The sequence below is a fragment of the Sitophilus oryzae genome, unplaced genomic scaffold (assembly GCF_002938485.1).
Source record: "Sitophilus oryzae breed Bouriz unplaced genomic scaffold, Soryzae_2.0 scaffold_2017_pilon_pilon, whole genome shotgun sequence".
NCBI classification, from domain to species: domain Eukaryota; kingdom Metazoa; phylum Arthropoda; class Insecta; order Coleoptera; family Curculionidae; genus Sitophilus; species Sitophilus oryzae.
The window spans coordinates 123,900-136,636 of NW_022146744.1; the positions used below are offsets into that span (position 1 = coordinate 123,900).

The 12,737-nt window shown below is 33.5% G+C and overlaps 1 protein-coding gene across 2 annotated transcripts in view; it reads left to right on the forward strand.

The window, feature by feature from the left end:
* The first annotated feature begins 1,064 nt into the window (after positions 1-1,064).
* The window catches only part of LOC115884141 (spidroin-2-like), a 19,350-nt gene continuing 7,677 nt past the window's right edge, over positions 1,065-12,737 (forward strand). The window contains exons 1-3 of one of the 2 annotated variants that reach the window (XM_030902648.1): positions 1,065-1,161; positions 2,636-2,774; positions 4,436-4,606. In XM_030902648.1, coding sequence (XP_030758508.1) covers positions 1,150-1,161; positions 2,636-2,774; positions 4,436-4,606 — 322 coding nt within the window. In that variant the 5' untranslated portion in view covers positions 1,065-1,149. The remainder of the gene's footprint in view (positions 1,162-2,635; positions 2,775-4,435; positions 4,607-12,737) is intronic. The other variant, XM_030902647.1, reaches the window with a different exon arrangement.

Sequence of the window (12,737 nt, forward strand, 5' to 3'; positions counted from 1 at the left end):
TATTGAGTCTTTCTTTCGACAAACCTGTGATGGTTTTCTTTGTTCCAATATCGATAATTTTGAGCATTGGGTTCATTATTTAAGGTAAACGTGCATTCGTCAGTGAAACATATGTTTTTTAAAAACTCCCTATCCGTATTCGCTCTTTCCATCATATCAAAACAAAACGCCTGCCGCCATATTTCGTCCCCATCTCGTAGCTCTTGGTGCTTTTCATATTTCAAGGAATAGTATTTATGTCGTTTGAAAATTCGAAACGCTGTAGTGTGATCTATTCCTATTTCATCCTCAAGTTTCCTTGTGCTGATCTTTCCATCGTTTTCTTCCACGCACAATAAAACTTCCAAGTCGGTATCATTTCTTGCATCTTCTCTTTGTTCCTACCTTGCTTCACATCTGCAGTTATTTATTAGGGTACCTTTGGTCTCAAATCTCTGGATGTTACTTGCGATCCAGGTATCGGTCTATTCGGATACAGAGCAGCAAACATGTCCGACACCTTTTGATAACTATTTCCTTGGTAATACCATTTAATCATCAATACTTTTTCTTTGGTAGTGTAATTCATGGCTAATATTTTCGATGTAGGTATGAGTTTTTAATAATAATAATAATAAAGTACTAAATAGATAAATTTCTGAAATTACAACTTCATTTGACAGTTATCTTTTACGACTGGTGCAGCATAAGTAAATACAGGGCCATAAGAAAGGAGAAATATTTAAAAAGAAATCGGCGATAACTCGTAAACGGGGTAATCAAAAATATCTAAAGTTATTCTTTTGAATGTGGGTTTTAGTGCTCTTCAATAAACCTAAATAGAATTATTCTCTAAAATAATTAGGGAAACCAATAATTGACCCCATTAAAATTTACATGGGATTTCCTATGTCCCGCTCGACGATGCAACACCCGGTATACCCAAAAATACTTTGAATTAGAAAATTAGAAAAGTATTTTTGGTAAAAAAGGTTTAAGAAAGTTAAGTTCGTAGATCTATTAAGTTCACATTTTTTGTTCTTATATTTAATGTCATTTGTTTCTTAAACGTACCTGAAGGTCACTATAAATAAAGTATATAAATCAGGGTTAGTAATAAAACAGTTAGTTTTCTAGTGCACTTGTAGGTGATACAGGAACTGCATTACCATGAAAATTGTGGTAAGTTCAAATATGCGTTATATAAATAAAACTATTTCATTTACATTTTCTGCATTTATGAATGCATCATTCTAATATCATTTATAAAAATATATACTGAAATTAAATAAATATTGATTTATTTTATTTTAAATCCCATCTTAGAGTTTTGATCCTTAAAACTATACCGGGTGTGTCTCAAAAGTGACATTTTTTTATTTTTTTTTCCAGATAAAAAAACGAGATTTGGTATGTTAGTATATAACATAATTTTGGATTGATTGACGTATTCAATTGTTTTTGTTCACTTCCTGTTTCACCGGAAAGAACTACAAATTTTGAGATTTTAAATGACACCCTCGGTATATTTTTACTTTACTCGATAGGAAATGACACTCTGAATAGAATTACACAGCATATGTCAACTTTTGACATTTTCGCTTAAAAAAAAATGGTATTCTAAATTTCAATCTAGAGTGAAAAAAAAATTCTTTCCCTATATTCCCAACTTATCTAACAAAATTATTCGATATTTGAAAGATGTCATATCCGCGACAAAGCTTCATAATGAGGGAACTTTCTTGTTCAGCACACACCATCGTAGACTGCACACATTTTGTCGCGAGATATGCATCATTTGGTGCACCAGAACGTCTGTTCCGCTTGGTGGGGTTGGAAGAATTGTAGAGATTGATGAGGCGAAATTGCTGTGTTAAAGATACTAATAATTATAAATCAAGGAGTCTTGTAAAAATAGATTTGATCGTTTAATGTTTTTCGTGTCTTGTCCTGGCCGGATAAAAGATCCCCTAGCATTTCTCAATTTTTTCAAATGGAACAAAGGTGGCTCATTAGCATATTTGGAAAAAGCAAATTGTCGTTATGAACTGTATGTTACAATTTCAAATAATCCATATGCGAAAATGTTAAAATTTTGATTTGTTATTCTATTGAGAGTGTCATATATTTTCTATTGAATAAAGTAAAAAATACCGAGGGTGTTACTTAAAAATCAAAAGTTGTAGTCAATTCCGGTGAAACAGGAAGTGACCGAAAACAAATGAATACATCAATCATATCTTGTTTTTTTATCTGAAAAAATAAAAAAAGTTATTGGGGTTAGGTTGCCACTTTTAAGACGCACATGGTATAGTATATAGTATAACATTTTCTCAAAAATAAAATCAACATAAGAGCGAATAATTTTTAAGACCTCGAAAAAATGTAACTATATTTTCATATTTTTTTTAATTTTTGCTCTACGTACCTACATAGTGAAGCATGTTTGTACCCTAAGAAGATATGGAAATTTACCGGAATTAATTAATAATTTTAGAACAAGCAAAAACTTTTATGAAGAATACCATATCTTAAACAGTAAAATTTTTCTTCTTGTAAAAACAATCTGGGGACATCAGTATACCTAATTAATAAACATGAAGTTAATTTTTATAAATATTATTTTAATTTTAATACATATTATTTTATTTGTCAGGTATTTATCAGTCTTTGCACACTGGCAATAGCCTTTGCTAAACCTGGTGGCTATAAATATGGTGGTGGTATTGCTACCGGTGCCATAGCAACTCCAGGCATTTCAACAGGAGCCGTACTAGCTCCAGCAATTGAAACAGGTGATTACGTTTATTTAAGACTAACAATTGAAAATAGTTAGTAAAAAATCAATGAATAAAACATAACACCTTAAAACGCTTATATAAATTCTGAATGTTTGTCAAAAACAATAATATACAATGCCAGTAAAAGAATATTTTTATTTCTTAAAAAAAGTCATTAGCGTAGAATCCAAACAGAAACCAGATTGTCAATGACCGTGGATTATATTCTGTAAATATTGAATAGCCGATATGTATCTAATAATAAAATATGATATACTGTACTGCTATAATAGTTAGCCTAATTGTAAATTAACCTACAATGCTAATAATAAAAAATAATTGGAAATATACCGGGTGCGTCTGAAAAGTGGTAACCCCCCCCTATAACTTTTTATTCTTTCAGATAAAAATCGAAATTTTGAATGTTAGTATATGACATAATTTAAAACGGATTGACTTATTCAATTGTTTTCGGTGATTTCATATTTCACCTGGAATGACTACAACTTTTGATTTTTAAATGACACCCTGTATTTTGTTACTTTATTCCATAGAAAATGACACTCTGAATAGAATGACATATTTTATGTCAGCTTTTGACATTTTCGAATATGGTTTATTTGAAATTGCAACTACATGCAATTCATAACGACAATTTGACTCGAAATACCAAGTGTGTGGTATCAAATTATTCGTAAAAAATGCTTTTTCCAAATATGTTGATGAGCCACTCTCGTTCCATTTGAAAAAAATTGAGATATGATTAAAAATACGATGTGGACATCTTTTAACCGGCCAATACAAGACACTAAAACATTAAACGATCAAATCTATTTTTCCAAGGTTCCTTGACTAAAAATTAGTGTTTTTAACGCATCTATGGCACTCTAGATTCAAATTTAAAATACAATTTTGTTTTAAGCGAAAATGTCAAAAGTTGACATATATTATGTTAATGTATTCAGAGTATCATTTTCTATTGAATAAAGTAAAATAATACCGAGGGTGCCATTTAAAAAATGAAAAGTTGTAGTCATTTCTGGAAAAACAAGAAGTGTCCAAAAAGAATTGAATACGTCAATCAATCCTAATTTATGTCATGTATTAACATACCAAATCTCATTTTTTTATCCGAAAAAATAGAAAAGTTTTAGGAGTGAGCCACTATAGAGACGCATCTGGTATTTCCTCTCGTCATCAAGTGGTTTTATGACCACGGAGAGATATACCCCAAAAACGTTAAGCATTTATTATTGCAAAATTAAATACTAAATCACCACAATACACCAAAACACTTTTACTTTTACACTGGACGCGCGTTTCGCTAACCATGTTTGCATCATCAGCAGATGATTAAAAACTAAACTGCAGTTGTGTTTTATTTTGCTGTGTAACACCAAAGGTTCTAACCTCCAACTGTAATCATTTATTATTGGTTACGCAAGTTTGTTTGTTAGTACAAAGCCACTGACAAGCTGATTTTCGTTTGAATTCTACGTAGTGGAATTTTACAAAAAAACTTTTTTATTTTTGTATTTTATCCATGTTACGTGTGCCTAAAAATTATTTACTTTTCTCTTTTTATATGATTGATTTGTGGAATTTTCTCTTCTAACGCCAAAGATTGCATCATACACTGTACTTTTAATAAGTTACTAGTGAAAATCATTTTTTAGGAGCTATATATGCTGCTCCTCAAGATACTGGAACTATCGCAGCCGCTCCTGTAGCCGCCGGAACAATCGCTACTGCTCCTGCCGCTGCTGGAACCATCGCTACCGCACCTGTAGCTGCCGGAAGCATTGCTACAGCTCCTGTAGTTGCGGGAAGCATTGCTACAGCTCCTGTAGCTGCCGGACTGAAAATAAAATGGGGAAAAGCTGCTGGCCTAGGGCATATACCGCCTGAAGTATTAAAACGCGTGGTGCTTAACAAACTGACTATACACTGAAATTGTATAACTCTCTTGGGGTAGCTGCTATTTTTCCAGTAGAATGGAAGCTAGTAGATCTTGTTCTTTCCAAAAAATAATAAATTGCCTTTAGATAATTCTTCCTATAGACCTATCAGCTTACTGGATGTGGAAGGTAAGCTGTACGAACACCTAATACTTAACAGATTACAAATTGAATTGGACAGAACTGGTGGACTTTCACGAAGACAATATGGATTTAGAAAAGGTCTACAGACAGATGCAATTAAAAAAGTTATAGAAATTGCCAAGTGCGCTGCAGGTTTTGCACATGCAAACAGAAAACTATGTGCTATGATTACACTTGATGTGAAAAACGCTTTTAATAGTGCACCGTGGAATAAAATCTTAAATGAGTTGAGAACTAGATATATCGATGGTATCTTATACAATTGTATCATCATATCTAACGACGAAAATAAAAACTAGTCTTATTGAGACCTACGATTGTGTCAATTTATGGTTGTGTTCCTCAAGGATCGGTCCTTGGTCCAACCTTGTGCCAGATGGAATTACACTCGTTGGTTTTGCAGACGACATCGCCATGGTTGTAACAGCTAGTAGTGAGGAATCCTTGATGAATTTGACCGACACCGGACTAATACGAGTAACAAAGTGGATGAGGAGGCAAAACCTTCAACTTGCACCTCATAAAACTGAAGCAGTTCTACTAACGACCAAGAGAAAAATAGCTAGACTATATTTTAATGTAGAGCAAACAATAGTTAATCCAAGTACTCGTAGTGCCATTAAGTATCTTGGTGTATGGCTGGACTCAAAACTGACATTCGGGGTACATATTGACAAAACTGTTGTTAAAGCGCAGAAGACGATATCGGCATTGACTAGCCTCATAAGGAATATAAGGGGTCCCAAACCCTCCAATAGACGTATTCTGGCAAGTGTGGTACATTCGTAATTACTGTATGCAGCACCGGCATGGCATACTATAACGCAGAATAAAAACAACTGCAGAAACTTAATAAGAGTGCAGAGAACAATATGCATCAGAGTTTGCTGTGCATACAGAACAATATCTGGTGAAGGTGCTTGCGTTGTAGCTGGAATTCCTCCAATAGAGCTTCTAATAAAAGAAAGACATGCAACTTACTGTGGGTTGCCAAGGCAAGAACCCCGAAGTAAAATGATTATTGAGTGGCAAAATAAATGGGAAAATGGAAAACATGGCAGATGAACACATAAACTTATCCCGAACATTGAAAAGTGGATTACTAGAGGCTACGGAGAAGTAGACTGCTACATAACGCAAGCGTTGTCGGGTCATGGGTGCTTTGGTAAATACCTGTTTGTTCAAAAAAAAAGACCACACCTTAGTGTATATATTGTCATGCCGAAGATGACGCAGAACATACTCTATTTGAATGCCTTAGATGGGATCAAATTAGAGGTCAATATTTTCCAGATACAAAAAAAGTGTTCAACATAGGAAATGTAGCAAATAGCTTAGTTGACGGGGAAAATGCTTGGGACAAAGTTACAATGATTATAAGACATATTATGGAAAATAAAGAGAAGGAGTCCGAGATGATGCAGACTGATAGAAGAAGATTAAGGACAACGAACGTCCGGATTGAAGAAATGCGAAAGCGGATTCCAATGCGGTTCTGTGGCAGGGCAGAGGAGGGTTTTTTTAGCCGGTAGGAATCCGGCACTACCCTTTTGAGGTGTCTTATGTAAGATTTGTTCCCTCCTCAACAAAAAAACAAAAAAAAAGATAATGTATTATTTTAGTAATATTGATAACATCTAATTTGCCACTTATTGATGTGTTAGAAAAGGTCTTCGGCAGAACTTAGACAATTAATAGTATTTCTTCAATTCTTATAAAGAAATTCCGACAAAATGGCTATAGAAATGTGAAAATTTCCCCGTAAATTCCACTCCAGAATGTAAATCTAGCTTACTGGCTTGATAAACCTTTACGATACGCGAGGGTGTCCTGTAAAATTTCAGCCGAAACGAGGGAGGAATAAAGTCAGGAGGATCTCAGGGTCGCATCGGGATACTGGGAAAGAGGCGGTGCTGAATGTCAATCGGATCCTTATTGTTGCGGTTAGAGAAAATCGAACCGTTCCTGCCGGTTTAATCAGACGATTTAGACGTTGAATGGCATGGTCGGTGTTAAAACGACAGTTTTGCTGTAGTTTCTATAAGAAAGGAAGACTTAAAGTATGGGCAGTGAAAATGTTAATCGGTTATTAAATGGTTCTCATTAAATTTCTATGATTAATCGTTGTTCATCGACTCTTACATTTGTCATTTGTGATAATCATCTCATATAAAGATTAATATACTTATTATACCCTTCATGTACAGAATATCGGACCTGCGGACAGTAATGGCCAAAAACGCGAAAAGTGGCAAAAAATAATTTCTTAACTTAATACTAGATTTTTAAAATTTATTTCTGTGAAATGAGGTTACCCAAGAATATACCGGGTGCGTCTCAGAAGTGGCTCACCCCTATAACTTTTTATTTTTTCAGATAAAAAAAACAGATTTGGTATGTTAGTATATGGCATAAAATAGGATTAATTGACGTATTCAATTGTTTTTGGTCACTTCCTGTTTCACCGGAAATCACTACAACTTTTGATTTTTAAAAGGCACACTCGATAGATTTCTACTTTATTGGATAGAAAATCACACTCTGAATAGAATGACATATCAAAGGTCAATTTTTGACATTCTCGAATATGGTTTATTTGAAATTGTAACATGCGGTTCATAACGGCAATTTGGCTCGAAGTGTGTGGTATCAAATTATTCGTAAAAAAATGCTTTTTCCAAAACTGTAACCGGGACGGTGTGAAAAACATTGTGAAAATTTCTGATTTCTGCCGTATAGAGCGCTGCGGTCGGAATTTTTTGAAATCAACTGAAATGGACCAAGCCTATAGATCTATAGAGTAGTTTAACCTATTTTATACAAAATCATAAATCTCTTTAATCTTACGGTACTTTTTGATGCACTCGAAACACTCTATTTAAACAGAAAACGTACAAACAAACCAAAGGCGAAGAAGTAGTTTTATGTAAATACCGAAATCACCTTTAAAATTGTAATCAGATTACTTCGTAAAACTGCCTTCGAACGATCGCTTATCGCAGCCTTTCTTTCTTTTTTGTTTCTTTTAGGAATGTCCTTTTTTCGGTTAAATTATCGATATATTTACAGTAAAAAAGTTAGGACAGCACTTCAGGGATATAAAGAGCCATTACTACCCCTTTCCGGCCTTTCCTGTTCAAGACATTCTAATAAGGTTGCGATGAGTTTTTTACAACGGCTATTAAGCTATTTTGTACACTTCGGATTAAAAGAGGTTCTAAAAAGCACAATGTTTGACTGCAAGGTCTGCTAGTAAAAAATTTTAAGCTTAAAGTAGCACAACACAATTCATTTAAACCAAAAACTCGTAATACAAAACGACTGACTATGTTAGGAGATAAATAAATAAATTTGGAAACTTGACATTTTTTACAGCAAAGCTGAATCACCAGCGGGAAATTTAAATTCCAGTTAGTCAGTTCGGCTCCGAATATATCCATGGTTGGCAACAATGAATTTAAAAATCGCGCTCTCGATTACGTAACTAAAAGTTTAATTGCTATCGCTTATACCGGGTGTTGCATCGTCGGACGGGAGAGGAAATCCCATGTAAATTTTAATGGGGTCAATTATTGGCTTCCCTAATTATTTTAGAGAATAATTCTATTTAAGTTTATTGAAGAACACTAAAACCCATATTCAAAAGAATAACTTCAGATATTTTTGATTAGCTCGTTTACGAGTTATCGCCGATTTCTTTTTAAATATTTCTCCTTTCTTATGGCCCTGTATTTACTTATGAGCACCAGTCAAAGTAAAAGATAACTGTCAAATGAAGTTGTCATTTCAGAAATTTACCTATTTAGTGCTTTATTATTATTGAAAACTCATTCCTACATCGGAAATCTTAAAGATGTATTTATAAATACAAATTAATATGAATTAAAGTAAAATAAAGTAATCAATTACAAGGTTAATTATAGTATTATTACAATATTCAATAACTTATTAATTTAGGTACTATTAAATTGTTAGAACTTTAGGATTTAAGAAGATGTTCAAATATTCCTCCATCGACTGCTAGACAATAACCCAGGCGATCATAAAATTCCCTTCTTACATTCGGCTAGTTGGTAACTGAAATTTATTGCATTCGGTAGAAATAGCATTTTTTAACTCGTCTAGATTTGGGTATTTTTTATCCTTGTATATCCTGTATTTTAAATGGCCTCAGAGAAAGAAATCATTTGGCGAAATATCAGGAGACCTTGCTGGCCAATTTACTGTATGATTTAGGCCAATAACGTTTCCGTTAAAACTATTGTCTAAATATTCCCGAACAGCCAGGGTACTATGTGCCGGGCAGCCATCCATTGGTACCAAACTTCCTGATTTTCCCTAGCGGAATCATGTAAAGTAGGTAAAATATGATTTCAGTAGTTCCAAATAATATTCTGCATTTAAATTTCGCGTAAGAAATAATGGTGGCCCGATAATATTGTGTCCGAATATTCCTGCCCAAACATATACTTTCTGTGGATATTGCGTCCTTGTTTCGACAAACCTGTGTTGGTTTTCTTTGTTCCAATATCGATAATTTTGAACATTGGGTTCATTATTTAAGGCAAGCGTGCATTCGTCAGTGAAACATATGTTTTTAAAACTCCCTATCCGTGTTTGCTCTTTCTATCATATCAAACCAAAACGCCTGCCGCCGTATTTCGTCCCTATCTCGTAGCTCTTGGTGCTTTCATATTTGAAAGAATATTATTTATGTCGTTTCAAAATTCGAAACGCTGTAGTGTGATCTAGTCCTGAGTTTCATTCAAGTTTTCTTGTGCTGATTCTTTCCATCGTTCTCTTCCACGCACAATAAAACTTCCAAGTCGGTATCATTTCTTTGCATCTTCTCTTTGGTGTTCCTACCTTGCTTCACATCTGCAGTTATTTATTAGGGTACCTTTGGTCTCAAATCTCTGGATATTCTTTGCGATTGTAGATTTTCCAGGTATCGGTTTATTCGGATACAGAGCAGCAAACATGTCCGACACCTTTTGATAACTATTTCCTTGATAATACCATTTCATCATCAATACTTTTTCTTCGGTAGTGTAACTCATGGCTAATATTTTCGATGAGTATGAGTTTTTAATAATAATAATAAAGCACTAAATAGATAAATTTCTGAAATGACAACTTCATTTGACAGTTATCTTTTTACTTTGACTGGTGCTCATAAAAATAAATACAGGGCCATAAGATAGAGAAATTATTTAAAAGAAATTGGCGATAACTCGTAAACGGGCTAATCAAAAATATCTAAAGCTATTCTTTTTTGAATGTGGGTTTTAGTGCTCTTCAATAAACCTAAATAATAGAATTATTCTCTAAAATAATTAGGGAAGTCAATAATTGACCCCCATTAAAATTTACATGATTTCCTATGTCCCGCCTGATTGATGCAACACCCGGTATATGTTACGGCTAAAGTGGCTACTTAGCTATTTTGCAAAAAGCGCTGTTTTTTTTGTTGATTAGGTGTCAGTTTGTGGTGTTGGTTTTGCTATTTGTTTGTAAAATAGCTGGCTAGTTTTGAAAACTAGCCAAAGTATCCATTTTAGCCGTGACATATATACTTATATCGATTTGGTAATTTTAGAGTGTGGTTTGAATTTTGGTCGTAAAGCTTGATTTTCATGCATCCGCAGCGACGATACGTTGATACGATATTAATTTTATTGGTTGAATTTAAAGACTTTGATTGGTTAGAAACGGTTAACCAATCGAAGCCTTTAAATTCAACCAATAAAATTAATATCGCATCATCGTATCGTCGGACAACGGACCATGAAAATCGCTTAAGAATAATATAAAATGACCAGTTGACTGACAGGGGAGACAAAACCATAAGCGGCATACAGTGTTGCCGGTTTTTACGTTTGTAGAAGAATTTGTGAAGAAAATAATAAACTATTTTAAAATCTTTCACGCATACCACTGAAATAAAGATAATATATCTAAACTAAATATAATCTTTGACATCTCTAGTAAAATGAGTAACTAATTGTGAAAAATAAGTTCCCAACCCTAGATGCAACATTTTCCATAAACGCCTATTTATGCGGTTTGAAGTTTTCATGGAAAATCCGGCAATACCGCATAGAAGAAATGTATCAACCCAACTTTTATCTCTTTTTAATACATTTGATTTTCCATCAAGCTGCCTACATCACTGTTTTACGCGTTAAAATCCAGACCACACTTATATGGGTCTACTATACTTTGAAGATATCGAAAATTTTAGAACATTCCTAAACTCACTTTTTTTGGTCTTGCTGTTGTTAAATAAAAACACGGAACATCTTAACTCGGCCTTTTCGAGATTTTATCTAAATAAGTTCGGGCAAACTACGGTCTTAGTAATGTTTCGGATTCTTGGCGTGGGGTGTCAAATTTATAGCCGTCATTTAACTGTCAAAGATATTCACGACTTTATTCGCCTCGTTCGTTTGGATATTTTAGAGGAATAAAAATTTTATTGTATTATATTATTTATTATACTTAGTTTTTTGTAAGTGATTTATCTGAATAGATTCAAGAATGAAACACATACATATAGTCCAAATATTCGTTAATTTCATTTATACAGGGTGTTTCAAGAAACATATGCCATCTCTCGTAGCCACAGGGTGTTAAAGTCTTAATATTTTTTCGATTTATTATAATTTTCTTTCCAATACTGTTAGCGTTTCGAATGAAATTTTGAAGGTAAAAGTTACTATAAGCGCTATATATTTTAATGCTAAAAAAGTGTCGATAGTGATTCATCAGGGACGTGCATATGGGGTATCACTGGAATATCTTTAAAAAAAAAAACATGTGCGCCACTGACTTTTTTCTTTTGATATCAAAATTTTGTAGGCCGTTTAATGCCAATTAAAAGTGACCTCTTGATATTTTGTCGAATTCGGCCTCCTTGATGACATAATCGCAATTTTATTACTTACAATTAATGAAATTAAAATGAAAATAAAATTAATAAATTATATATTTTACCTAATTCTCTTATTAAATATTATTACTATTGGTCCAGCCTACAGAAATTTCAAATAAAAAAAAATAATGGTATTTAAGACATCTTGTACCTCTAAAACTATGCATTTCCATACCCATGTTTATACGATTTTTTTTTCATATGTTTTGATAGGAATGAATGAGTACTTATTTAAAACTTTCGCAAGTTAATGATATTAAATGTTTTTACAGGTTGCTATTAGACTTGGAACAAGGCAAATTAATAAAATTGCGTTTATCTCATCCAGGAGGCCGAAATCGACAAAATATCACGAGACAATTTTTAATCGGGATTAAACTGCTTACACTATTTCGCTAACAAGACAAAAAAGTCAGTTTTTTCAAGTTCAAAAAGAAAGACATGCTTTTTTCAGAAAAATATTCCAGTGATAACCCATACGCACGTCCCTGGTAAATATGGCGACAACTTTTTAGCTTTAAAATATGTCGCATTTACAGTAACTTTTACCTTCAAAATTTCATTCGAAACGATAAAAGTACTTGGAAGAAAATTATAATAAATCGAAAAAATATTAAAACTTTAACACCCTGTGGCTACGAAACAAAGCAGAATCGGACCTATGTTTTTTAAATACGAGTATATTAATAGGACTCTGTCTACAAAAGTATCCAGTTTCACTCTTAAAAACCCCAACAATGGATTACCTATCATGGACGACTGTGACATTGCTGAGGAATTTGCACACCAGTTTGCATCAGTCTTTACGACAACCAATGACTCTTACATTCCAACGCTTTCACAGAGTTCTAGGCTTCTGCAAGAGATTACTAACATAGAATTTACAGAGCTCAACGTTAGCGAAGCCATAAAATCATTAAAAACTGACAGCAGCCCGGGTCC